The sequence below is a fragment of the Choristoneura fumiferana genome, chromosome 12 (assembly GCF_025370935.1).
Source record: "Choristoneura fumiferana chromosome 12, NRCan_CFum_1, whole genome shotgun sequence".
In the NCBI taxonomy this organism is placed as follows: Eukaryota; Metazoa; Arthropoda; class Insecta; order Lepidoptera; family Tortricidae; genus Choristoneura; species Choristoneura fumiferana.
The window spans coordinates 10,884,961-10,912,719 of NC_133483.1; the positions used below are offsets into that span (position 1 = coordinate 10,884,961).

The 27,759-nt window shown below is 39.3% G+C and overlaps 4 protein-coding genes across 6 annotated transcripts; 1 reads left to right on the forward strand and 3 right to left on the reverse strand.

The window, feature by feature from the left end:
* Positions 1-2: 2 nt before the first annotated feature.
* On the reverse strand, positions 3-16,723 carry LOC141433296 (general transcription factor IIE subunit 1-like). Of its 3 annotated transcripts, XM_074095270.1 has the most exons (10): positions 16,567-16,723; positions 12,809-12,867; positions 12,211-12,336; positions 11,236-11,352; positions 9,605-9,783; positions 4,746-4,972; positions 3,224-3,419; positions 2,268-2,400; positions 1,129-1,236; positions 3-204 (listed from the first exon to the last, which is right to left on the reverse strand). In XM_074095270.1, exons 3-10 carry the CDS (start codon positions 12,332-12,334, stop codon positions 29-31), a joined length of 1,260 nt encoding a protein of 419 aa, XP_073951371.1. In that variant the 5' UTR covers positions 12,335-12,336; positions 12,809-12,867; positions 16,567-16,723; the 3' UTR covers positions 3-28. The 3 variants fall into 3 exon arrangements, with proteins under 3 accessions (XP_073951371.1, XP_073951370.1, XP_073951372.1); XM_074095269.1 differs by lacking the exon at positions 12,809-12,867; XM_074095271.1 differs by lacking the exons at positions 12,809-12,867; positions 16,567-16,723 and adding an exon at positions 16,058-16,261.
* LOC141433294 (tyrosine-protein kinase transmembrane receptor Ror2-like) lies at positions 14,025-16,064 on the reverse strand. Its single transcript, XM_074095265.1, has one exon. The coding sequence runs from the start codon at positions 15,964-15,966 to the stop codon at positions 14,041-14,043; it is 1,926 nt and encodes a 641-aa protein (XP_073951366.1). The 5' UTR covers positions 15,967-16,064; the 3' UTR covers positions 14,025-14,040.
* LOC141433297 (rab-like protein 3) lies at positions 16,495-20,650 on the forward strand. Its single transcript, XM_074095272.1, has 6 exons — positions 16,495-16,626; positions 17,451-17,660; positions 17,816-17,955; positions 18,418-18,554; positions 18,895-18,949; positions 20,414-20,650. Exons 1-6 carry the CDS (start codon positions 16,512-16,514, stop codon positions 20,555-20,557), a joined length of 801 nt encoding a protein of 266 aa, XP_073951373.1. The 5' UTR covers positions 16,495-16,511; the 3' UTR covers positions 20,558-20,650.
* Positions 20,651-21,644: 994 nt separating this feature from the next.
* LOC141433777 (beta-1,3-glucan-binding protein-like) lies at positions 21,645-23,792 on the reverse strand. The gene is made up of 4 exons (XM_074095880.1): positions 23,678-23,792; positions 22,935-23,083; positions 22,360-22,461; positions 21,645-21,836 (listed from the first exon to the last, which is right to left on the reverse strand). Exons 1-4 carry the CDS (start codon positions 23,751-23,753, stop codon positions 21,720-21,722), a joined length of 444 nt encoding a protein of 147 aa, XP_073951981.1. The 5' UTR covers positions 23,754-23,792; the 3' UTR covers positions 21,645-21,719.
* Between the last annotated feature and the right edge of the window lie 3,967 nt (positions 23,793-27,759).

The window sequence follows — 27,759 nt, forward strand, 5'->3', positions numbered from 1 at the left end:
TGTACATAAACGGTCATTTATTCACGTACTAATCGTAAATATGACTGTAATACTCTTGATACACTTGTATGTAGGTCTCCTTTTCGGAGGGCGACATCTGCGCGATGACGTCATCGTCCACGCTGGTTATCGGCACCGCTTTCCCGTTCACGAGCACGGTGGGCGCGTTGTCGTCGCTCTCCGAATCATCGCTCTCCATCTCATCTGGAATATAGACAAGATATTTGAGCCGGAGTTGGCACGATTAAATGGGTCAATCAACTTTTTAGGGTAGCTTGTTACCATGGTAACGTCTCCTGAGTTACTTATTAAGGCTACAAATACACTAAAAGTTAGGAATTGTGACAGTTTTAAGGCAATTCCTTCATGGCTCATCTCCTAAACATGCTAATAACTAGTGTCTGGTAGAGATCCCTTAAAGGGATAAGTCCGCCTTTGTACAACTATCTCAAAGTTTGTCAATTGTGTTTTGTTTCTTTTCTTTTGTACAATAAAGAGTTTACATACATACATACATACATACTAGTGTACATTGCAAACATTTTTCTAACAAAGTGTATCACTGATATCTCCCGAGTTACGGAACAGAATAACAACACTAAAAAGTTGAAGTCGGGGTAGCCTAAATCCGGGTCTCCACTAAGCGAGAGACCTCGCGCGGCATACATTTTCGGTGCGATTTTGAGTCCAGTATCGAACAAAATCATGCGTTTGCGTCGCACGGCCGCTTAGTGAAGACCCGGTTTAAATGGTTTGGCCTATATTTACTGTATGGCCTCACAAGCAGAAATCCCAGCTCTGTAGGTCCATTTTATTTTCGATTTATTTATGCAAAAATTACATTCGTACTGGGCCCTCGTGGCAACTCCTCTTAATCTAAAAGGAGGCCTGTTCCCAGCATTGGGATGTTTATAAGCTGAGGTGAGATGTTTTTTTTATATAAGTGAGGGTAAACGAGCCTGCGGGTCAACTGATGGGAAGCAAACAGCGCCGCCCGTGAGATGATGATGTGTACTTTAGTCAAACCACTGAGCTATTAGGTACGGCTCCTCTCGAACAGAACGCAGACAAAACCGGGAAATTTATTTGGCTCTTTATCAGTAAAAATATAAAGATTATCAAACTTACCGACAGCAGCCATCTCGTTCTTGAGTTTGAAAGGATCCTTAGATTCTTCGTCACTGGAATCCGAACTGTCGGGTTCAGTTCCCTTCAGAGTGTTAGCAGCATTATTTCCTGCAAGTACATAAGTTTTTGTTAAAAAATAAAAAACAATACGCTGATTGCTCTTGAACGGTCTAGCTGGAGCAATGCGGTCTAAGGGCCCTCGCGTCTATATCTATATATAAAACAAAGTCGTGTTAGTTACACCATTTATAACTCAAGAAGGGCTGGACCAATTTTTATAATTTTTGTGTTTTTGGATATGTCTCTTCGTCAGGAATAGGATAGTAAGTATTAAAAACATTGGAAAATTGACGAAAAAATAAAATAAAAACAAAATCATTTTCCGATACAAAATGTTCATGGGTTTCGTAACTGTCAAACATTTCATGTTCATTCCGTCGATACGGTAAACTCTCCCCTCAAATTAAAGAACTTATTTAAATAAATTGCTATGTTATCATAATTTTAATGTAGTGTTTTTTTGGGCAGGACAACGGCTGCCGGGTCCGCTAGTATGCTAATACAAGCCATAAAGTATCTGTGTGCCTCATGCAAATCCGTGATTGTCAAAACAAAAAGTTCGAATCTTATGACGTGTTAATTTATTTCACACAACCCGAGATTAAAACCTTATGCCATTTAGTGTGTCCCATACTTTTGGATATTTTGGCTGCTACGCTAGTGGTGGTGTGGAAGTTACGATACTTATGTCGGCTTGAATGTTACCAAGTGTTTGGCGATGTGCATGCTCTGGTACATTTGTACACGATGGGTGTCCTGAGCAATTTTATCACTTTGATTGGGTCAATGTTAATGACTATTTGGATTTTTCCAAGTATTTGGTGATCTTGACTGCTACGAACTATATGACACTGACTGTATCAATAGACGTATTCACGTAGTAAATTGCTTAGGCATTTATATTTAGTACGTGTAGAGTACAGCTACGCTACCTGACGCTAGGCAGCGGAAATGTGCCGCGCAGCCGCACAAGCGATCTGTCGTACTTTTTTTAAAAATTTTAACCGTAAAAATACTCGATGCAAATGAAAATAAATTATATCTCACGGTAAATCCAGTTTGGCTTCTTAAATACGGACCTGTGTTTTGTTTCTCGTGCGCAAGAAGAACGGACATAATGTCATCGTTCTTCTCTTTGCCGGTGGTTTTGGTAGTGGTCGCGTTGCTGGCCGCTTTCTCGAGGGCAGCCTCCGTTGAGTGGACACTATCGCTCTGCAAAATTTTGAGATAAAGTTTGTATCATTACATTAGATTTTCCCAACCTTTATTCCGCCGAGCCTCCCCGAACCAAAAATAATATTTTCATGCCCCCTTTAAGTTAAGTTCGGAAAAGTTAATTTACCTACGCTACCTACCTAGCTTTTTTTTCGGATGCAAACGTACCTATTACGCCTCCTCCGACATTTCTCTACGCCCCCTTGGTTGGGAAGCACTTCATGATCACTATTTTTGAAGGGTTCCGTAGTCAACTAGGAACCCTTATAGTTTCGCCATGTCTGTCCGTCTGTCTGTCTGTCTGTCCGTCTGCGGCTAAGCTCAGAGACCGTTAGTACAAGAAAGCTGTAATTTGGCATGAATATATACATATCAGTCACGCCGACAAAGTGGTAAAATAAAAATAAATTTTTTTTTAGCGTAATCTATAGACGTAAAGTGGGGGTGTTTTTTTTTCTCTCGACTAACCCAAGTGTGGGGTATCGTTGGATAGGTCTATTAAAACCATTGGAGGGTTGCCTGGATATAAAAGAAAAAAATACACGATATACTTACGGTATATATACCTACCTAAATAAATAAAAATTAATGAAATGTATGTCGGCGCATCACTTTAAAATGGCTACATCTATTTGCTTAATTAATTCTTTTTTGCCGTGTTTGTAATTATCAGGAGAAGGTTTGTAAAAGAAAATGTATACAATATACTAAGTACAGTTGTGCTATGCTAACAATGTACTTTTGAATTATATTCTGACTCGGTTTGATAATATACGTACCCATACGAACCCAGGGGGCGCCTAGTAGTCCTATAAGTTACCTGTTCGTTAGTGACGATAGTGCTCTCGACCATCCAGACGGGGCGCTCCTTGCGCGCCTGGCCGGTGGCGGCCGCGTCGCCCTCTCCGATGGTGATGTCGACGCGGGTCTCCTCCACGGCCAAGCCCTGGCTGCGCGTGGCCTCTCCCGACCACTGCTCGCCGGGCGGACGCTGGGCGTTCTGCTTTGTGTTCAGTCTGCGATACGAATAAACATTGTAGCACGAACCTTATTTACATCCGAACGCAGCCTACAAGCCCTCTCGCTCGCTCGGTATCTCGCTCTTTCAAGCTACCAACTCAACGAGCCGCGCGCGCGCACATCCGCGAAACGATACTTTTACGGTTTTTTTTATATATAATTTGGTCCTTGTGAACACGATAACCTTAATTGTGAGAAAATTATACCTCTAATACCATCAAGAAGACGTTTTCTTTATTGTCCTCCTCGACAAGATTATAAACAGGGTATTCACTGCCATTATTCGAGGGTTTATTAGGTACGTATAATTTTCGTGGGCACATTTTAGTAGAAGATTCTGTTACAGTTTCCAGGTTATCTAGTAGAAATACAGGACGTCCGAAAAATGTGACCACGAAAATGAGGCGGTAAAAACGCACAAATAATAACCCTCCAACGTTTTTGATCACTCGGATTAAACGTCAATAACACGTTGTCGTATTAGCTTCACCTGTAACATTGCATCTAATTAATCTGTCATCTCCCAGGATAACAGGATCAAAGGAATTTGGGCACAAATTTGTGCCTCTGGGAGAGAACAGGTTAAGAGTATCTATGTAACTATGAATGTAACAGAAGCGTAGTTCTTATGATTATATATTCTTATGAAAATAAAATAGTACATTCAAGTGCACCACCAGCTATTCGAACCACTCAAAAATATGTTTACCACGGCCTTATTACGCCGGAATAAGAGTCTGTGATACATATTTTTGAAGGGTTAGAGAAGTCCATATTTTTTGCAGTTGACTGTACCATGAAGCATTTTTACCGGGACCCAAAATCTCTATTTCCAAATGTCAACCTCACCTGCCCCGTGGTGCACCCTGCTAGCAACTGACAAAGCTCTGGCGACCGACAGATGGCGGAATTAACATCCAAACGCAACTAGGCAAAATTAAGCAGGCCAGCAACCGGGCAGCAGCGTTGCTGGTGCAAGTGGCCTAGTTCTGCGATCATCAATACGCCTGCCCAGCGTGGTGATTATGGGCAAATCCTTTTATGGCAGCACAATGCACAATCTTTACCCCGGCCCCCAGTTCTCGGCAGCCCTACTATTTCTGGTTACGGTAGCGGCCATGGTAACGGTAGGGCGGGGGGTGCTAAGAATCACCGAGCTACGGACGGCTACCAAAAGAGTGTTGTGGCGCGCCATGGAAGAGGCCTATGTCCAGCAGTGGACTGCTGTAGGCTGATGATGATGAAGCATTTTAGCCCCCCCTCCCCCCCGAAGACAGGCACTGAAGCTAAGTAACTATCCATCTATCTAAAAATATACAAACCCTCTAATAGTATTAATATCCACAGGTTCTGGCTCCAGTATCTCCGGAGCGAGCTTGATGCCCTCGACTTCTCGCAGCAGGATATAGAGCGGCTCGAGTTGCTCGTTGTATTTAGCGAGCAGCAACCTGGAATCCTTCTTGGGTAGCGCCGATTGGTCTTCTTCTACGACTTGGCTGCAGAATGTGCATCGGAACTCCTGCGTCATCATGTCGTATAACTGATCTGCCTGGAATGTTATCACTATGTTACTAACGGTGCAAGATCATTACAGTTCAGTGGTACTAACTAAAACTGATACTGAAACTGTGGTATGAACTAAAAGAATTTCTTTGCTCACCCGCGACCTTATGATAGCTACGTTTATGCAATATATGCGTGTTCATGCAGTTCGAGACCTTTTTAGAGTTCTGTGCCCAAAGGGTAATAAAAACGGGATCCTATTACTAAGACTCTACTGTCCGTCTGTCTGTCTGTCACTAGGCTGTATCTCATGGACCGTGATAGCTAAACAGTTGAAATTTTCACAGATGATGTATTTCTGTTGCCGTTATAACAACCAATACTAAAAACGGAATAGAATAAATATTTAAGGAGGGCTCCAGTACAGCAAACGTGGATTTTTTGTCGAGTTTTGCTAATGTCTAATGTTGTATAGGTACGGAACCCTTTGTGCGGGAGTCCGACTCGCACTTGGCCGGTTTTTATTTATTTATCCCGTGCGAAGCCGGGGCGAGTCGCTAGTATTGCATAAACGTAAACGTAGCTATCATAAGGTCGCGAGTGAGCAAATAAATTCTTTTAGTTCATTGTTATGGACCTCCGCAAAGTAACGCTTGATTCAATAAATTATTCAGTGGTACTAATCTTCAGCCGACGAGCACGAGCACTCTGACTGTGTTCGCTTTAATGGAACCTACCTACGCTAAATTCAAAACAAAAGTAAACTAGCATAAGGGGTTTGCTTAGACGATTTTTCGATTCATAGACCCGTAGGACTACGTTTTGAGGCTTCAAAAATATTAAAGTTGTTTCTTTTTCGCATATAGCTTCCGGAGCGTTTGCCCAACCTAATACAAAAAATTGTGTCATTTTGGGTGCCTGCATAAGTAGAAATTTAGGTATTAGTGTTTTCCATTAGTATTTGACGAAAAAAAAATTAAAGACGAAAATTTTACTTTCTTATTAATATCTGAGCAGTAACTGATGTACCTAGGCATTTTGTGTCATATCCATCCACGGGAATCCTGATTTTTAACCAGTACCTAACATGTCGCCCAACTAACTCTAAAAGAATATTACAGTTTGATAAAAAGATGTCAGACGTTTTAAAATACCGATATCTGTTATCCAAAATATTTTGTGTCAAATTCATCCACGATATTTATAGATATTATTTTTTTTTAATACAATACCCTGTAAAACCCACAAAAGAAAATTCAAGTTGTTAGAGTTTACGTGTTTTGATTAATAACGGTGTAAAAAAACACTATTCATAATTTGTGTCATTTTCATCCACGGATTCTCATTATTTGAAAAAAAAAACCACGAAACGTACTTCGCGCGAATGGCGAGCGCGGGAAGAGTACATCGGGTGCTTGGGAGCCGGCTGGCAGCGTTCGTTTGTTTATATTACCCGCGGCTTCGCACGCGTAATCTGACAGTTTAATTGATTCCGAGATTTTACTGAATTCTCATGGGTAATCCCAAAAATTACATCATAGTTATCATTGACTTTGTATTAAAAACAGCTGTGCAAAATTTTATGAATTTAAGTCTAGCGCTTGTCATTTCGAGATTTTATGCCTATCCCATGGCAATTTTTTACGAGATACCTACCTAATAAGTTTTAGTTTTTTTTGCTGATTACTTTTGGTTGACTGTAATTTCATTGTTATCTAAACAACACTTCCGCACCAAATTTCAAATCGATGTCATTAATCACTGAGGAGTTCCCTTCTGAGGAGACGCTCCTGGCTGCTTTACCAAGATGTTACTACCAGATACCGGTGTGAAGTAAGCGGCCAAAAGTTAGCGGCCGATTATAACCCAACCCAATTAAGAAGTTTTGAGTTATTATTTGCATTTGTGAGGTCATAAGACTGACAAAAACACACACACTAGTTGATATATGATACAAACTAGTTTATATTTAGTAGTTAGTATGACACAAACTAGTTTATATTTAGGGACAAGTATTCAACCTGAACGTCTGGTGAAGAAAGAGAATTATTGCCAGCTACACCAGATTAAAACAAGCAGCATATAAAACTTCGAAACTAAAATGAAAAAAAAAACACCAACATGGAAATGCGAACCTCTTCAGGTCTTTCCATAAAATAACACTGGATACTAAATGCTTTCTACTAAAGCTGCAACTGCTAACTAACCTCAACTAGTCTAGGAGCCACGCCCGATTTAATGAAAGCGGTGTATTTTTTTTTTATAAAATGAGAAAAACGACATGTTGCAAATAGCAAATACGAACCTCTCCAGTATTTTGTGGCATGTTATTACGCACGTTGAGAGCTTTCGATCAACGCTTCAAGTGTCCAGTAACCTCATTTTAGTTTTGAAGAAAAGGTAGAATTAAAGTTAGCGGCCGAAAATAATCACAACAAAAATAGCAATAATACGATAACAATTTACTTCCATGTGAAATGTAACACCATAATTTTGCAAGCTTGATGTCCCAGATCTCTTTTTACAGCAGGAAACTGAACAATTCGTTATTTTTAGCACCGCCGCGTTCACTCGCGCTTCTCGATTCAGTCTAGTAGTTTGAAATCCGAGCGCGCCTTGTTTTATAAAATTCGTATGCCCAATTGGGCTTGTACTTTGACAGAGGGGAACGCGTCGAATGGCTACTCCCTTCCGCCCGGGTTGCTCTAAGCTTCCAGGCAACCTTTTTATATATAACTATCAGCCTTTTTGATTCTTAAATTAATGTACCTATTATTTACATACTTCATTATTTGAATAGGTACTACATTCAGAGTATGCAAAAAAAGAAAGTTATGCAATTTGTTCATTACGTAGCGGAGATAAAAGTCAGTCAATTCAATACTCATTAAGTTATATAATAGGCGAAGTGCATAGTTTAAGGCCAGCGAAAAAAATGAAAGAGTTAAAAACATTGCAGGATCGCTATACTCGACAACAATGTCGCATTTAAATTTTATTATTATCAAGTCTCAAACTTGGTCACGGTAATATCTAAGTTGGCACAAGTCAGGGCTATTACGAAACTCGAAACTTGAAGTTCGTGTCGTGCGGTCCCTCTGACACTTACAGTATTTAATACGAGAGCGAGAGGGACAGTACGATACGAACTTCGAGTTTCGAGTTTCGCAGTAGCCCTACCCATACCTACCTATAACAAAATAACTGATACCTACCCATTAGGTATCAGTTATTTTGTTAGAACCTCGGACTTTTTTTAATGTGTGTGAAACAGCTCGTGGTGATTTCAGAGGAAAAATACACCTGCAGTTTTGATATAAAATTAAATATCGTAATACATTTTGAGAAAATGTTTATATATTAGTCTCAGCTGGAATAGCAATTGCTGGCTTTGTATAATTAAACGGACTCGCAAGTTCGTTCGTTTAATACTCATACTCAGCCAGCAATTGCCTACTTCCATGCGACGACAATACTTGTATTATCTAATATGAATGCTTCCCATAGATGAAATCGTACCGAACGAACGTGTTTGCGTGCTTATGCCCCCCGTCGCCCCCGCCGCTTGACCGCGCGGCCCGTTTCGACCGCAACCATTTGTGTTTATGTTTTATTATTTTAAATATCGTGGGCGAAAATGACACAAATTTACAATGTCGATTTATCATGCATTTATGATATAAAATATGTGAACTCTAATGACTATAATATTTTTTTGAAGCGTTTGTAGGTTAAGAAAACAAAATAATTTAAAATCTTAAAATATCGTGGTCTAATTTGGCACAACTTTTTTTTATAGGCGTATGTAAGTAATCTGAAATAGGAAATAAATATTTCATAAACTGTAATTTTTTTTTCACACCATTTTTACATACTGTCCATATAACAGTTTGCACTGGACGAAAATGACACAAATTTGGTTTACATACTCCACAGGCTATCCTAGATATGATGCCATAATTATTTTTAACTTTAAATTTATTTTGCGAGATTTATTCAAATAAAAAAATAACAACCACAAATCTTCAAATTGCTGAAAATGCAGGCAACAAAAATGACACAAAACGCTACAATAAGCTTCATAGGTACGACTGTACCCACAGGCAAAAAATAAGAAACTTTAGAATTCTTGAAACTTAATACCTCAAAATAACGTAGTCCTATCGGCCTATCAGTGATTTTTTTGCGAAATATTCAACTTTAAAGAGCAAATTTTCATGAAAATCGAGCGGCACCCCCCTACTCTAAAATCTAAACTGGTGGGTGGAAAAAAAAATTCAAGATGGTAGTAAGTACATCAAACTTTCAAGGAAAACTATAACGGCTCAATTTTCTCGAGAATTATTAGTAGTTTAAGAGTAAATAGCAGCCTAAGGTATAAAATATACCTAAACTTGGAAGATTCCGTATAAAATACGAAATCCTCAGAAAAATATTACTTATTTTTTTCGTAATGGCTACGGAACCCTAATTTGGGCGTGTCCGACAAGCTCTTGGCCGGTTTTTTTATGTAAGAGAGACCAAACGAGTATGCGGGTCACCTGATAGTAAGCATCTCCGCCGCACATAGAAACCCGCAACATAGTTATTAAGGGTGCGTTGCCGGCTCTTTGAGAGATTGATAAGCTTGTTTTTTTAAGAACCCTAAGTTGTATCGCTCCGGGAAAGCGGAGCTTACCTCAAGATCTGTGAACGTTTTCCCGCACGATGGGCACTTGAAGCTGGCGCGGCTGGTCGCGTCGCGTTCCTCTGTCTCCATCCGTTTCCGCATCAGATCTAGTTTGTATTTCACCACGTTCACGAATGTCTTGTAGTTTATAAAGTAATAGTTGACCTTTTGTGCTTTCCCGTCCAACCCTGGAAATGAATTTTGGTTGTACAGCGTCTATTTTTCAAACAGCAAACACAAACAGCAGCAGTTAGTAAAGGCCCTAAGGCTGCGTTTCCACCAGTTGCGAGAAATGTGTTTTTATCATGAAAATAAGTTTTTGATAAAAAAACATTTTTAATACAAGCTTTTTTTTGTCAGTACTTTTTGTTAACTGTACTTGTATTTTCACCCAAACTACATTTGCATACCAAATTTCAAGTCGATGCCATTAACCGTTGAAGAGTTCCACGTGTTTACTTCCTCTAAGCTTTAACTTGCATGTTCTTCGAGATATGTCGATGACTTTAACTTCTTCGGCGTTTTTCCGTAGGTACCTAAACCAATTCCGGATTCTACCGCGAAAAGAAACTTATGTATAGCTCTCTCCAGAACTCGTTGCGTGGCACTGAGCCTCTCCAAATAGGCCATCGCCCATCAGTCAAGGACCAGTCTCAGAGAGTCATAATTATATCATCCAAATATCATCAGTGGTTGAAGACTAAGTACGGAATTTTATATGAGCGTGTATTTTATATAAGTACAAACACTAGTAGTCCAGACGTTGGTTTTAGGTCTATGAATCAATTTTGCAATAATTTTGAGTTAAGCCTTAAAACTACCAGATCGTAATAAATTTTTTTTCAAGCAGCAAGCAATGTACCTACTGTGGTACAATAATTTGTCTGATTGATCTGTGACAGTTATCACGTCTGCAAGTGCGACTTTTCGAATAAAAACAATGTAGTTACGTTACGTGCTAATAGTTTATTAGGCTGTGTTTCCACCAGAGATGTCGGAGGATGCGAACTTTTTTTTCACAAGCTTTTATTTAGTTTCACCTGTCCCGTTGTCTGTGTGTCTGTAATCAAACCTTGTAAGTTAAATTCGACCAACTTCCAGTAGTTGGATTGTATATATTGGCTTATTTTAGTTCCTCAATAAAAAATATACTATATTATGTCGAATTTCTTTAAACTTAACTTTCGTGATTTTCACTCAGTCTAAATAACACGCACAGGACTTATCACGCTAACACACACGAGTAATATTAACCTCGACGTTTCGGCAACATTACAGTGGCCGTGGTCACGAGTAGACATAATGTTGCCATATAACGTCACATAGTATAACGTAACGTCGAGGAAAATATTACTTGTGTGTTAGCGTGATAAGTCCTGTACCCCTAGAGTAAGTTTTCGGTTACAAAATACGTCTCGATCGCGTTCGCGTAAAATCTCAAGTTGTATGGAAACACGAACATCGCAAACCTTTCGCTAGAGGCACTGTTCATGTTTCCATACAAATTGAGATTTTACCGCGAACGCGATCGAGACGTATTTTGTAACCGAAAACTTACACTAAGGGCACTGTGCGTGGTATTTTTCTTAAAACTTGTTTATAAAAGTACCCTTACTGCCTAGTTATATTAAGTTAGTTACCTGTTTCCATTTTCAGTCTAACTTGGATGAACTTGTCGTTTTTCAGTGTCGCTATCCGAGCTCTTAACATTTTTCTCTCAAATTTTAAGAGCTCGCAGATGTCATCTTCTTTCATACCTGAAAAATAACATAAATCTTAGATTATCAACTGGTGAAGAAGAAAAAACCATAAGGATAAAAATTGAATTATTTTTATAAGGAGTCCGTATGTAATTTTTGCAAATCAAGGCAAATATGGTGCGCCAAGTGTCTCGTCTACCGTAGAACTTCAAGGCTACACTTTTACCAAAGATGTATGCGGTAAAAATTACTTCATTTTACTTCATTGTTTACTTTATTTTTCTAGTCCGGCCAGTACCATCAGCCAAATAAGTGGTCTATCAATTTTTAAAAAAGATCCTATCAAATGCAATGAGGAATTTATGGGCAGTCGGCAGTTATGTAGGTAGGTACAAACGTTGCAGTTGGAATGCGGGCCGTCTGTATGTATTCAGTGCTGGTTTCCTATTGGCTGATTTATTCGACGCACACCGCTCCACTTCCTTGTAAAAGTATGTACACATCGAGATGTCACATCACATCTCTCGTCGATACGCACGCAGCCTAATCACGATAATCTATATTTCGGGTTCATTATTCTTAATTGTTCAAATTTAACTAACACACTAATAAAGTAGTAACATTAATAAAGGCTGCAAGTTAGGTAGGGAGGCATATAAGTAGGTCGTATGATAGGCAGTTAGATAGAAAAATGCTATAGTTGGTGTTTATGCTTGCTACAGCATCATCCCTGGCTATAGCATCTTTTCCGGTTTTTTCCATGTGTCCATGATAGGTACTCACCTACGAACGAAATAATTCCTAACGGGAAATAAAATACAAAATTCGGGAAGCAAAAATTTCCGAGAATAATAGTGATCTGCAGAAGATATTCTTGCTTTAGGTAGGTAGGTACTATTTCAAGATTTCACTTACAAGGATTCCTGACCAGCATGTCGACGATGAGCGAGTCCTCGATGGTGTAGAAGCCTCTGACCACGAGGCGGGCCAACTGCTTCAGGCTGCTGGGCACCTCCGTTACGAGCCGTTCTTCCGTCATTGCTGAAATTAGAACGACATTATAAACCTATTCTTCTGAAATCTTTCTCGAGGTGGCCCTGCCGCTTTTTATGCGAAAATCCTGGAACGTCTTTCGTGGTGGCCACGCGCAATGGGGTCTGCCTGTCGCGCACGGCAACTCGGGCCTGCGTCCTTGTCCTTCATGCCTACGTAATGTCGAACCAATTTAATTTCTCACCTACCTTAGAATTTTGTCATCGAAAATATATTTTTCACTTGTCATACTCGTAAACTTCGTATATTTTTTTATATACAGTGAATGATTGCTTGATTTAGACTACGAATATTGAACAGATCTAATTAAAATTCGATGTTCGTTTTCGCTAAAAACGTAAAAGCCGGTACGCAGGTACCTAGCTATTTAAAATTATCGCCTTCAATGGTAAACACTATAAGATAAAAGGCATTCAAGTAGTGTTAAGTGATTCTGATAGTCAAAGAGCGGAGTACTTACAAGTACCGTATAGTAGCCTGTGGCGGGCTGTTGGGACAGCTTGTTAAGTGGCAGCACACCTTGTGTAAAAAAGATCCTATTTTATTCTCAATTCCAATATCAATGCACATGGTCAGAAAGTATAAAATTATACAGTGTTTGTTCGACAAGTAACTTAGCTGGTAGTGGTACAGTCAACGTCATAAATAAATAAGAGATCACTATTGTACCTTGTCACTTTAAAGTCATATTTGAAAAGCCATATGAAAACATGTAACAAATAACTGAAAGCGTCAAGGTACAAAAGTGATCACTTATTTATGACGTTGAAGTATTAATAAACCAAGATTTTTTCAAATTACATTTATTCCATTGTAACAACGAAATTATTCTAAAATAATTTAAAAATAATAGCATTGTAATGTGTATACAGAAATTAAAGTAAATACTGTAAGTACATACATAAATAACAACATTGAATCATAAAACAATCCAAAACACCATTGTTAGCTGCAAATTTCAACCTTAAAGTATATTTGTACAAGAGACAAGTCTTAGATTATTTTGGCAGTGATATCTTTAAAATACAGTAACCAATAATTACTGTATTGGATTGTCACTTAACATTGTAAAAATATCTAATTGATAATGGATGTATTTTAAATTCATAAAGTTCACACACTTGTGCTATCCTTCAGTAGGTACTTTGGATGGCCAATGGCGATATTCTCTATGGCATTACTTTTACCCCTAAACAAATACTAAGGAAAAGTAATAATTTAAACATACAAAATTAAATTTACAAAATGGCTGCCTACAAAAATATTAGCTCGAGAATTTCTTAGGAGGTAGATAGGTAGGTAATATTTTAATCTACTTAGATTCAATAATTATGTGATAATTAATGAGAATTCCTCCAAAAACTTTAAAAAATGTCAGTAGGTTCATAGGTCAATTTACAAATACTGCCACGATTCCAATTTAAGTAAATATAGAGATCAATATTTAAGTGTTTGAAAGGACAATAATCACAATTACTACTTAAAATAGAAATTGACATAAACAATAAATATTTGCTTAACTAATTAAAAATTACTTAATAATGACAAAGTACACAAAATATGAGCGCTAAGCTAACTTATTTACATCTAGGGGCAAGAATGTCCTTTACATAACATTAGATTGGTACATACATAATTAAATTACAAACTCAGTCCTTATAATTACAATTGATATCTTTGAAGCACTGGAATTTAGTCAGAGTGAGTTCGTTCAAGAATCATTTGTATGTTGTCTAGTGTTTGGTAGATAAGTCGGAAGTTGGGGCGGTCACTGGGGTGGCTGTTCCAGCACTGCTTCATTAGATCATACACACAGCGAGGAGTGTTGTCAGGGCAGGCCAGGACATTCCCATCTTTTAGAAACCTAACTACTTCTTCATGCGTCATACCAAAATAGGGCTGCAAGGCAAATGAGAATATCTCCCATAAACATACTCCATATGCCCACACATCAGACTCCAATGTATACTTATTGTACAATATGCTTTCTAAAGGCATCCATCTCACAGGGATGGCATCATGTTCATCTCCCTTATAATAGTCTTGTAAATAAATTTTATGTGACAGACCAAAATCTGCAATTTTTACCACCATATCATCATTTATCAAACAGTTTCTGGTTGCTAAATCACGATGAACAAATTTTCGATCTGAAAGGTAGACCATGCCAGAGGCAATCTGCCTTGCAATGTGTAGCAAGTCTAAGTGACCCAGGGGCGTGGCAAGCAATCTCAAATCCTCTCGGAACTCGGACACTGGTGGGTAGTTGGCTGCTGTACTGCAGGCCCTTAAATATTCATTTAAATCACCTTTCCCCATAAATTCAAACAGTAGGCACATGGGACGGCCAATAGCACACACACCCAGCAGCTTCACAATATTTGGGTGATCAAAGTCTGCCAGTAAACAGGCCTCTCTTTCGAAATCTAGTTGTAAATCATGAGAAGCTTCATCTTTCAGCATTTTGACAGCAACAAGAGTAAACTCTTCCTCTGGGACTAGCCCTGGGGCTCTAGCTTGGAACACACGGCCAAACGCACCCTGTCCCAAATCTCGAATATAAATTATGTTATTCCTTGGAAACTCCAATTTTTCCAGTTTTGGATTTAGCTGGGCTCCAGTGGTGTGATAAGCTAGATTACTGGGTAGTTTATCAAGGTCAATATCCATATTCTGGCCAGTTCTGCGATTAGGCATGTTACTTTTTGAATGGTTTTTCAAAAAATAGTGACACAAGAGAGCAATTGATGCAATTCCTAAAATGCACCCCAGGCCACCAACAGATAACAGTAACACAAAAGTGGGTGTAAAATAGTTTTCCATTTCTATATTTGGTCCAACAATATTGTCTTCATCTAGGCTTGAATTGGCACATAGTGGTATGTCACAGAGCTCCCACCGCACTTGTGGATCCATGGTGTAGCACCAGGGTTGACGTTCCTCCCCACCCGCATTCCGGCAATAGTTTGTGGAGTTTTGCACTTCAGGGAACACCAGTGGAGGTCTAGTATGTTGATGTGGGGACTGAGATTCCCATGCTTGACAAGCTCGGCCACTCTCAGTGACATTCATGGTGCCCTGGTAATACCGTCCATTGCCTTTCACACAACTAGTAGTCACTTCATTGTAGTCCATATCTGTGATGCCTACATTATGACATGTCACTTGAGAACCCTTGCCTGAAAAACGAGGGAGCTTCTCACAGTCAGGAAATCGAAAATGACCTCTAGATTCTAAATACACTCCTCTGCGTTTCTGCTCTTCAAAAACGATCCAATCATTGTAACAAAATTGCATTTTAACAGCCATGCAATCTTCATAACAAAGAGGTAATCCAAAATATCCAACTCCATCTTTATCAATGCATTTCGGGAATGCGTAAGCACATATTAATTTCTCAGCTTTGCTTCGACACGGCTCCTTGAGAGTTGATATCATTTCCTTCCAGAGGCCTGTCGTGATTTTCTCATTTTCCAGTCCGCCCGTATGGTTGTACCACACGTATCCAGTTGAATAGCTTTTGCATATTTGGCCATTGTATGGCCCACAATAAGGATGCACGGACTTTAAATAAAGGATCACGATTATTAGTGTTATTACTTGGGAATACATATCCATTGCGACTATTGGACAACAAGTAATTCGATGTATGTAATGCCGGATCGATGCATTTTATTCAATAACTTTAACTTTATAATACACTACGTACTGAAAAAACATGACACTGACTACACAATGGCGGACGCATTATTATTGATTTCAGTTGTTTCGTTCTTCATTACAACCAAGCTAGCCACAAAGCAAGAACCGGAGCAACGGACGGACGTGAGCGAGCGTGACTAATTTGACAGTTGAATGGACAATGTTGACATTAAAATTTTCAGTTTTCACAAGGAAAACGAATTGACGCATATAATCGTAAGTCAAAAATCGTCATGACCAAATTTATTGTGAGGAAAATTAAAGTTGCATTCGACAGTGAAAATCACCTACGAGCTCTTTTGTAAATACAAAATACAATTCTTTCTTTCAAATCCATATAAATAAACAGCGTAACGACTTTATATTTGTAATTAAATGATTGCTGAAGTATCGACTCAAAAATACATTGTGGCAACTATTTGTCTGTATTGTCATTGTCTGCTGTCAAATGTAATGTTGGTATGCTTGTTGTGCACATTCTAAACGTCACAAGTGGTCAAAATAATGAGAACTTACTGCTTTATCTCGAAATGGCTGCAATTGAGAAAGTAAAAGTCGTTGTTCTTGGCGATTCCGGTAAATCACATTCTTACAATTATTCGTTCACCAAATAACACCACTATCTTTCGTATATTCGTTGCAAACAAAATAAACATCAATCTTATGGCCTTCCTACTTGCTTTTTGTAGAGTAACGTGAGTGACATCTTTGAAGTTAGGCAACACAACAACGTGAACTTCACTTGGCGCCAATCTTAAGTTATATTCAGCTATGTTTGCACCTAACTTCGACGTTTTAAAATTAAATTTAAATGATTTATATTCAACTGAGGCACTAACAAATTAGGTACATCATAATTTTTATTATGTCATGTTAATGCACTTTCTTTATCTTTTACTTTGTGTATGTGCATAAACTTTGTTGTACAAAAAAGAAAGACAAATGAACTGAGATACATGTACAACGGCGGACTAATCCCTTATTTCTTTGTTTCTTTTATTTTGTTAGCTTAAAAAAAATGCCTCCTCTACCTAGTAATAAATTTTTTTATTCAGCCAAATTCTGACATTTCTCAGTGATACCACTCAAAAAACATTTCTTAAAATATGCAGTGAGAAATTCAATCAATAAATAAATAAATTATTATTTTGTTAATTGTACACAGCACAAGACATTATTAAGTAGGTATGTTATGTATGAGTTATATGTGTTAATGTTATTCAAGGCTTCCTTGTTTGTGTTAAAATGTTCTGCTGGCTCTATTGTTTTCCCACCAATTCACTATTTTGTATGCACAAGCTGTATTACGAATAATAAAGATAAGGAATAGAGTATTGTTTTTTTATCTTATTTAATTTAGTTAATAAACTTTTCTGTAGCAAATTTGTTTTTTATTGTAGGCGTTGGTAAGACATCACTAACATACTTGATAGCTCACAACAAACCCCTTTTGTCTCCGGGCTGGACAGTGGGCTGTTCAGTGGAGGTCAAACTTCACCAGTACAAGGAAGGGACAGAAGCACAAAATACATTCTTTGTTGAGTTTTGGGATGTTGGAGGTTCAAATGGACACAGGAATACCAGGAATGTGTTCTATCAACCCACACATGGTAGGTTGAATATTTAATTGCATTATGTCAATTCAAAAATGATATTACCATGTGAATATTATTGACGAGATTTACCTTGCCGGTTTTTTATTTTCACTGCAGTTCATTGTATTCACTTCTTTTATACACTTATTTGTTTGTTTCTATAATTTCAGGAATTATTCTAGTACATGACTTGACAAACAGAAAGAGTCAAGTTAATTTACAAAAATGGCTTTCTGAGATATTGAATTCAGACAACCCTGCACTTCAACATGTAGATGTTGATCCGGAACAGTTTCTTGGCTCCACACAGGTGAGGTTTAATAATTCTATCTTATTATTATTGTGCCATTGTTCTAAAGCAATTAATTACTTAGAATATTAAATTTCAATGAACTACAAACAATTACTTTGCTCACCTGCAACCTCATGATAGCTATGTCTATGTAATAAATGTGTGTTCATGCAGCTCCTCCACCTCCACACTGTAAGAACACATACAAACCATACAAAATCCACCACATCCACCATCACATAACACTGACGCGTTTCGAACTCAACCAGAGTTCATCCTCGGCGCATCACAACCATTAATCATGCTAATAGATGGTTGCATAGATATAGCTATCATAAGGTTGCGGGTGAGCAAAGTAATTGCTTTTAACAATTGTTTGTAGTTCATTAATAATGAATGACCATCAGCAAAGTAACACCTGATTCAATGAATTAATTACTTTAAGGCCAGCACAAAACATTTTATTGCATTGTCTTCCAGATTCCTATTTTGGTAATTGGAACCAAGTTTGATTTGGCAGAGGAAAAACAGAGGAAGAACCAATACAGAAGACTGGCTAGCAGCATTGCAGAGCAGTGTGGCGCTGATGAAATATTTGTGAACTGTCACCAAGCCAGGTTCGCCATTTTGTAATTTAACTCGTGCAGTCAGCTTTTTGAGGCTATCCTTAGCTGTATCCTAAATCCTACACTGTATTTAAGTTCGTATTTATCTGTATTTTATGTGCAAGTATATCTGTTTTGTTCAAACTTTGCGCGCGCGGAATTTAATACAAATCTAAATTTAAAAGTATAACTCGCCTTTAATTTTACTGTAATTTATATTTAAAATTACCGTAAAGTGAAATTGCTACCCATACTGAGACAGTGCAGATGAGGCGTACAGTTACTGTTACACACACATAAACATGTTGTACAGCTACGTTTTCGTTTTTAAAAGCGCGATATTATTTTGCAGATCTCTAGGACCTGGCACAAGTAACTCGGTTAAGCTTACAAGATTTTTCGACAAGGTAAACGATTTGTTACTATTTTATACTTATTAGGTATTCATTTGTGATAGACCGTCCTGAGGCCTTATTGTCTAAAGCCTTGGAATCACAATCGTTTTTCACTACTTCTTTCTGTCACACGGTACAAGACGAGGGTAGAAAGAGATGGTGAATACAATCGTGAATGTTAGCGCCTTAGACAATACGGCCTCTGAAGTGTGTGTCAGCCTTCAGAGTTTTACTTCCACCAGCAGTCCTTATTCAGTTATTCTAATGGCCTGGCTATGACGGCGTTCGGGATAGTCCCCTAATGCTCCGTTTCTACCAGAGATGTGCAAGGATGTGGTGCGACTTGCGAGGAATGTGTTTTTCATGAACAAATAGAAACGCTTCATTTACCTCGCCTTGCTCCGCTCAGCTGTTTCCACTAGAGATGTGCTGTGCGAGGATAGGTAAATGAAGCGTTGGTTTGTGAAAAACACATCTCGCATCACATCTTTGCACATCTCTGGTGGAAAAGCAGCCTTGATTGGCAACACACACAATCTTCAAGGAAAATTATTAATTGACTGACTCATTAACGCCCAGGATTGGATCTTTAATTGAACTTTTGCATAGAGCGGGAATTTCCGATTTTTCGAAATACCTAACTACAGAGCATTCAATCTATGCGCCGTGACTCGTGGTTTTTGTAATTACGTTTATGTATTTATTTATAGATGTAGGTAGTTTTTTTGGCAAACAATAATGTACAACTCAGAATGTACGGGCAATAATGTACGACGTGATAATCCGAAGCATTATCGCTTCCAATTATCATGCCGTACATTATCATGGTGGCGCATTATCAGGGCATACAAAATATTGCGCGCGGTGTAATGTACTTAGTAATAATGTATGACGTGATAATCTGAATCCAATCGATTCGAATGAATAGACATTTTTCGCCGCGGATCGAGCGAGCGCAGCGAGCGAGATCAATATAGTCGGAGCAGATCCGACCCGGCCGGATTAGGTTGAAGAGCGAGGGCGTGCGAGCGAGGCGGCAGCCTCGCTCCCCGCTTTTGCCCTACGTTAGGTATTTTTTTTATTTCAATCTCGGAAATCGTAAGCATGATAATCGGAAGACATAATGCTTCGGATTATGACGTCGTACACTATTGCGCGTACATTATTGGTTCCCTGCTAGTTCGGTACGGGGTGATACTGCACGGCATGATAATTCGTGCACATAAGCACGGATTATCAGGCCGTGTATTATTTAAGCGTGCATTAACAAGTCGTACAAAAACTACACCCGTTTTTTGACATTTGACTTTGATGTAGTAAATAAGGTTTTGCCATCGTATGTTCGTATTTATCTAACTTTCTCAACTTAGCTTACTGAAGTATTAGCTTCAATAAAATTCAGTAAGCTAGTTGAGAAAGCAAGATAAATACGATTTTTTCCGACAAATACGATGACAAAACATTATTTGTTGGCAGGTGATTGAGCGGCGCCACTACCCGCGGCGCAGCCCGTTCTCGGAGCGGCGTCGCGTGCCTCCATACATGCTGGCAACTTCGACTCCGCTCTCGTCAAACAAACCGGCGCAGTACCTCAGCCCACGCTTCTATCGTATGGACTGATCAGTGATCATAACATAACAAGTGTTGTGTTGTATATAATACGAAAAATTATTGTATATATTGTATCTATCTATTATTAAAAAATAACTTCAAGTACTGACTTATTTTTATAAGTCTAAATAGCCTAAATGACTGTGACTAGAAAGGCACCCTCCCGGCCCGTGGTCGAACTATAGTTTGTCCAACTGCTTTTCGACGCTTTCCTCTTTCTGGGTGTTTTGCCCTTCGGGCAACTGAAGTTGCCTAACTAACATAACCTACCCTTTTTGAATTACATTTAATATTTATATAAATAATATAAAGTTGACCACAGGTACGTCACTAATTGGCAGGCGTAATTCATGAGGTGAATTAGTACCTATAGAGGGTGCACTGAAAATTTTTTTAGAGAAACATTCTTGATTGGCCTATTTTTTGAGGATGAAGCCGAAGAGGATTTCACAAATCGCTCTAACAATATTGATTTAAGTCTATGGTTAGGAGTATTTGAGATTTAGAAATCTTTACTGCTAAGATCTTATTTATCTCCTGACAAATGAATTTTGGTACCTAGACATTTTAGTTCTAATATAATGTTTGGTGGTGCCATCTTTTGCTGAATAGTTGAACTACCTCGAAAGTTGCCATCTTTTGCCTTTGACGGAAAACTTAACTATAGATTGGATGAAACGAATCAATAATTATAAGCACGAATGAAAGATTGCAATATATGCTATCTCTCTTACGCGTACAATTTGGCCGTAAGCGTGTAATACGGTGTTCTACAAAAGTCTAAAAAAGGTCTTTTTTGAGGATGGAAAATTTGTTGAGAGACCTGTTTCATTTTGTACGACACATCAAAGGTATGTTTCAATGTTATTTATTTATATTTTACCACTGAATAATAAGTTCCTTCTTTTGAAGTCAGCTTAAAACTTTAAATTTAAAATAATATGACTTTAGTTTTAATTATATGACATTAAGGTAAATAAGACAGGTTTGCGCGGTCTAGCTTTACGAGTATAACCAGTAGGTACGGTACGGTAGTGTCGAAATTATGTAACTGTCAGCTCCCAAGTAAGCGCTCTTTAGATACAAAATATTTAGGTACAGGGTTATTATAGTTCTTAGAAATGTATTCAGTTCATTCTTTACATGGTAAAGTAGTAGAAACGTGAGTAGTTTACAAAGCCCAGACGCGCACATAGTCGACCTGCAGTGAGGCGTCTTGTCCGTCGTTGACGTTCAAGTTCCAGGTTGGCAGCCACGCAGCTTGCGCGTTCCAGAAGTCCGTCGCCGCCTGAGAAACAAACATTATTTATAGTCGTCAATCGTCATTCATTGTCATCTCTGGGTTTGGTTTGTAGTTCCCATTCAGGGTCAGTGTGGATGGGAACTTCACACACTATTGATCTGATTCGCAAGTGGTGCTAAACTTTCTAATGGGATTTCGCATATAAGTTGGAAAAACTCAGAGCCCGGGTGCGAATCCACGCTCGCAAGGTCCTTAGGTCAATCCACTAGTTAACCCAATAGTTTCCTCGGAGAGTTACTTATGAGTTAACACCAGGATTTAGCAAGAAACGCCAGCGCCATCTATTAGTGAATAGGTAGTAGCAAGTGTCATTTATACATATTATTTTTGTAGCCGACTTCATTCTGTTTGATACCTACTAAATGGCAAAGTGACCTATAAAAAATCGAATGTTAAGGTAATATAAATTTAACAAGAATTTATGAATTAGTCTAACATTTTTTTATGAATTAGGGGTATTTCTATTAAGGGCAAGTATATAGTTACTTTACATTAAAGTGGCACTTACTGTGGGAGAGCCATTCCACCAGGGCTTGGGGAAAGGATTGGTGACACCGTCAGGGAAGAAGCCGTTGGTGCCTCCGACAGCTAAGTTCATGATGATGTAGAACTGAAACATTACAATTTTAATATTTTGTTTATTGTCTGGTAAAAGTTACGATGTAAAGAAATGGATTATAAATTGATCATCACGCCGTTGCTGCAGTAATTATGTACTTTTCAGAATGTACAACAAGAAATTGTACTAGTACGAAAGTTATGACACTTTATTCTATATATAGCACTATCGTTAGATATGTAACTCTAACTCTACCAGCAATCAAGGATGTTCTGGTCTTGTCTAAATGTATAACAGCACTGGCTTTTGCCCGCGGTTTCGCCCGCGTGAAGCTCGGTTATCGTGCGCTGTTCCCTCGAGAATTATGTCACTCTCTGGTCTATAAACTATCTCTATGCCAAAATCACGTCGATCCGTCGCTCCATTTCGACGTGAAAGACGGAGAAACATACAAACACACTTTCGCATTTATAATAATTAGTATGGATTAGAACTGAAATCTCTGCGCTTATTCCAATTTTTACCTTCTGATCAAAGGGCGCCATCTTGGATCCATAGCGCCACGGGTTGAGTAGTCCAGGGTGGTTGTTGAAGCCCCCATGCTGCCAGAAGCCGCCGTTGCCGGGTGTAATGCGACCAAGTTCGACGTCATCGATGCTGAATCGCAAGAAGTCTGCGAAACAATCGAAAACTTAGAGTTTGATGCGGGCAGTGGACTAAACATCGGTTGAAAGACTGCAAATGTAGGTGGTAGGTATTGGCTGAGCCACGAGGTCGTAGCTTGTTCATGGGAGGTAGGGTATATAATATGAACATTCACATATTGAATAGAAATTACGGCCCAGGAGATGCGGCATTGATCTTCATAAACACTTGACTGTAGAGTTGGTTGATTCACTGCCACGGAATAATTAATAGTACATTGTGTCTCAAGGGCGGTAAACAAGGAATTACGAACGGGAGTCTATTAGAAGGCTTTAATGAGTCGATGTTCGTAATTCTAGTACCGCCCGTGCGACATACAATGTTTTTCATCACATTTGCGAGTAAAATTGTATATTTGTAAAAGAAAAACTAATATTTTTTTCAAAAATTGCCGATACCGCTGACTACGCTTTTGGCAGCGCCAGCCTCCGCGCCGCCGCACCCCACGCAGCATGTGCCCGACGTGCGCGCGCCGCGCTCCTACACGCCATGCAGTATCACACTCATTTACCGACCTTGGGCTTCATGACAAGAAAATTAGTACGGGCAATGACTCACTTACCGACCACGGGTTTCATGAGAAGCACATAAAGGTCGAGGGTTTTATTTGGGGGGGTTGCAACCAAGGTAGCCTGCATGTTACGACACTGTTTACGAGCAAGTGTGATGAAAAAAAACAAGAGGGTACGAGACACGCTGATCATGAATAAATTAATTCAACTGAGCATATCGTCGCTCGGCAGGCAAAAGTACTAAAGCGACACTTCGTCAACTTTACAGGAGAGCGATTTAAAGTTTTTTTTTTACGAAAAAAAATCATAACTTTTTAACCAGACAACCAATTTTAAAATTTCCAGGAATATATGACACATAATTTAATAGACTATAATAAGGTTTTAATAATTCATAGCAAATCCACTGGTTTAGGAGATAAGTGTCGCTTTAGTAAATTGTCCCCTAGTCATCGAGCAAATGCAATCAGGCAAAAAGACTAAACGTAAAAATTGACCTCAAACGTCATATTTCAAATTAACTTATGTGATTTTACGTCTCAATAAATTTAGCATGTTTTTACTAACAACACACATTTTATTCTTATCAAACTGTTCATAATGCTGATTTACCAAATTGCAAGGGAAAAAATATTCCAAAGTACCTACTGAACAGAAATTATATAAATAAAATTAATTAATTATAATAAATATTAATCATCTATGCTTAAATTTCAATAACTTAACGTTAACTGTTACTAAAACTAGACTTTTGTTAATATTATAAGGTAATTAATCACAAAGGCACCATCTGATTTCTAACAAAATGCACAAAAGGTTTTTTTCACTATTATTTTTTGAGGTATTTTGATCATTATCATGTCCTACTATTTTTGGTGTATATACACAGCATACGCTTAGGTTTAAGGATGAAATAATACGTAAAATACCTTAATTTATTCTGTAGGTAATAACTTTAATTAGCATTTCAACTAAAACTTCAGAACATTTTTTTTCTATGTTATGCAAATAAATCATTCATTCAACATTATAGTACTTATTAGTACCTAATAAGTAAGAAACCTGAATAACAAACTCATGCGTCATGGTTGCTATAGCAACTTTAGATATATTATTGGTCTATATAACGATTAAGAAATATAATGCACTATTGGTACAACAACATTTATTATTCTCATGATCTAACTATTCCGGTATCATGGACTTGTTGTACTTGTTGTACCAAACTATTAATATACTAAGGGGCTGTTTCACCATCCATTGATTACTGTTAACTTGTGGTTAGGTGTGATGCCGTCTCTATTTGTTTTGTTCGAATAGACTCAATATACGGAGACGGCATCACATTTAACCGTCGGTTAACGCTAATCAATGGATGGTGAAACAGCCCCTAACAGTAATATGGTATAATGCCAAATGAAACGTCGTGAGACCTTTGCTGAGATTTAAGGACTGCGCTAAGTGAGATATGGCCGTCTTCAAAATTGACCACCTAGACTGAGAAAAGCTTGCGGAAAAATGCACTGATTGGTGCAGACGTGTGTTGGAGGGCCGCAAGTATTGCGATGAAGGCTTGCCTGGCTCAATGCACTTATTGAAAAGAGACAGAAACGACACCAAGGCCGTTCTGCACCAACATCCGCAGACTTCGCTTGTCAGAGATGTGGACGGACATGTCGCTCTCGCATCGGTCTAGTCAGCCACCAAAGACGTTGTGCACAGGCAACACGCCAAAATTCGTCTGGAACAGACGCGTAGGCCTGATTGATGGTATAATATATGTGATATAACCTATGTTCGATATAACGTTCAGTGGGGTATAATGAATTACTGGTATTTATGCCAAATATCTTTTATTCTAGTGAAAGTATATCTAAAGTTGTTATACTGGTCATAACACACCCTGATGGCCATTCGGTTCCACCATGGAGCCGCAGCTGCAGTTATGAGGCACACAAACATCGCAGCCCAGGCGGAGAGCTACTGGCACCCGCAATGAGTCGTTGTCCAAGACTGTTCCCAAATAAGGAACAGGCAACGCCTATAACCACGTTCCCGCTTTGACTTTTGATGCCGACTTCAGCCTGGCCAAACCCACCCCAGTGGTTACACCCACAGGCCGTGCTAGAGCGTCCCTAGCCCCCTCGTCATCCCAAACTCATTGTATCTGCGGAGCCCCGTGCAGTGACGCTAGTCTCATTCGGCTCGCCAGTGCATCATCCACATACGAAATGGTATTGGTAATCTTTATGAGATTTAAAAATTTAAGAGATAAGGCCACCAACTCCATGTGCCGATCCGAGGACCGCTGGCAAGCCCACATCCGCCGCACGCCGCAAACCGAGACCACCGTTAAATATGGGCAAGGACGCTTGGACCCATTGCTCATCCGCAAGGGACACGTTCAATACAGTCTCCTTTGTATCTCTCAACGTGACGTCAAATAAGAAGTTTTACCCGAACACAACCATTGGAGTGGTTTTCAAAAAATAGGTTATTTTTGGAACTGCGAAACACATTCGTAACAGAGTCGAGATGAGATGGGTAATAATACTCTTCATACGTTCCTGGGCGAGCAAAATAGACGCTTCCTGGTCTCTAGTGCACTAGAAATGGCCTCTTGGAAAATAGAAGAACCCAAGAGGTAAAGGTCTAGTGTAAAAAGCCCTTTGAGACCAGGAAGAAAGACCTTAAAGAAGTTAAAGAAGGAGAATAGGCGGGTTAAATCTGTCCCATATTCGCCTTCAGTCCTATACCACTCAAGGGGGGGGGATAAGAAAGCCAAGTCCTGCTTTACGACCTTAGGCTCCTTAGGTGCCATCATCTACGAGTAAATACCAAATATTAAGAGGTGATTTTCGAGACGACAGTGCTTCATGAATAGTAAGACTGAAGGTAAGCGGTCCAAGCTGATCTCCCTACTGCGCACCCACCTGCGAAAGAATTTGAGAATCGCCGTAGACAAGGTTAGAAGGAGAATGATAGACCTGGTGTAAAAAAGGTACAGGGTGGGAATGTATTTTTTCACTTCGCCCAACAGAACATCCCTCTCGCCAGTATTGGACGCGTTCTTGAGATCCTACTTCAAGACGACACAGTCTGGATTTCCGGGTTCCGTGACGAAAGTGCGTGTTGTGGATCGTGACCTCAGTGTTCCAAAACCCAGCTGAAAATGAGCTGGTCGAATTCCGTCTAAGCCCACGGCTGACCCATTATGGAATGACCCTAGTGCTCGCACCACATCCTCCAAGTTTACCGGCAAGGCTTGAATGGACCGATCCGGCTCCCGAGGGCAATTTAACGTGTGGGACGCGGGAGGATGCTTCGTACGCAAAAACACAAGCGTCTCAAGACCCGGAGGTGCTACCGAGTCATCAGGCGAACGGCCCCCCACACACCGGCCTCATATACTTTGGACTCTATAGTCTTAAGGACAGAATGCGACCTGGAGGAAGCCTGCCCGTCACTACTAAATTCAACCAAGTCCCATGTTCAAGTTTGGTCTCAGTTTGCGGCGTGTGGAGAATGTGGGCTTGCCAGTCTTCCTCGCATCAGCACATGGAGTTATTATAGTGGCCTTGTCTCTTATAATTAAAAGTTCTCATGAAACCCCCATCGGGTTACCATTCCGTTTGTGCATGGTGCACTGGCAAGGTGGACGGCTCGACACCTAATAGCGTCGCTGCCTCGGGGCTCCGCTGATATAACGAGTTTGGGATGACGTGGGGGCTAGAGACGCTCTGGCACTTGTGGGTGGGTGTGCCACTAGGGTGGATTTAGCCAGGCTGAAGTCGGTATCAAAAATCAAAGCGGGAGCGTGGTTATGGGCTTTGCTTGCTCCTTATTTGGAAATACTTCTGGACAACGACTCATTGTGGTGGCATGTAGGCCGCCTGGGCTGCGATGTTTGTGTGCCTCATAAATGCATCTGCGGCTCCATGGTGGAAGCAAATGGCCATCAGGGCTTAAGAGATGATCGGTATAACAAATAACACATAATTTCACAATATTATGCTATAAGTATTTAGTAGCTATAAGTGTAGATATAATTTAGTTTTGCTTTATGAAATCGTTGGAGTTGCATTCTAAAACCATAACCTATTTTTCAGGCAGTTTCCGTTTCTTGATAGGG

What these genes read in the sequence shown, in the direction of transcription:
- LOC141433294 (XM_074095265.1), bottom strand. Translation starts at nt 15,966, where the DNA reads ATGGATATGTATTCCCAAGTAATAACACTAATAATCGTGATCCTTTAT.
- LOC141433297 (XM_074095272.1), top strand. Translation starts at nt 16,512, where the DNA reads ATGCTTGTTGTGCACATTCTAAACGTCACAAGTGGTCAAAATAATGAG. An exon ending in GTTCTATCAACCCACACATG is followed by an intron (nt 17,661 to 17,815) that starts GTAGGTTGAATA and finishes CTATAATTTCAG; the next exon opens with GAATTATTCTAGTACATGAC. An exon ending in AGTTTCTTGGCTCCACACAG is followed by an intron (nt 17,956 to 18,417) that starts GTGAGGTTTAAT and finishes ATTGTCTTCCAG; the next exon opens with ATTCCTATTTTGGTAATTGG.
- LOC141433296 (XM_074095269.1), bottom strand. Translation starts at nt 12,334, where the DNA reads ATGACGGAAGAACGGCTCGTAACGGAGGTGCCCAGCAGCCTGAAGCAG. An exon ending in GCACGAGAAACAAAACACAG is followed by an intron (nt 1,237 to 2,267) that starts GTCCGTATTTAA and finishes ATGTACTTGCAG; the next exon opens with GAAATAATGCTGCTAACACT. An exon ending in GAACGAGATGGCTGCTGTCG is followed by an intron (nt 205 to 1,128) that starts GTAAGTTTGATA and finishes TCTATATTCCAG; the next exon opens with ATGAGATGGAGAGCGATGAT.
- LOC141433777 (XM_074095880.1), bottom strand. Translation starts at nt 23,753, where the DNA reads ATGCAGGCTACCTTGGTTGCAACCCCCCCAAATAAAACCCTCGACCTT. An exon ending in TGGCGCCCTTTGATCAGAAG is followed by an intron (nt 22,462 to 22,934) that starts GTAAAAATTGGA and finishes GTAATGTTTCAG; the next exon opens with TTCTACATCATCATGAACTT. An exon ending in GGTGGAATGGCTCTCCCACA is followed by an intron (nt 21,837 to 22,359) that starts GTAAGTGCCACT and finishes TTTGTTTCTCAG; the next exon opens with GCGGCGACGGACTTCTGGAA.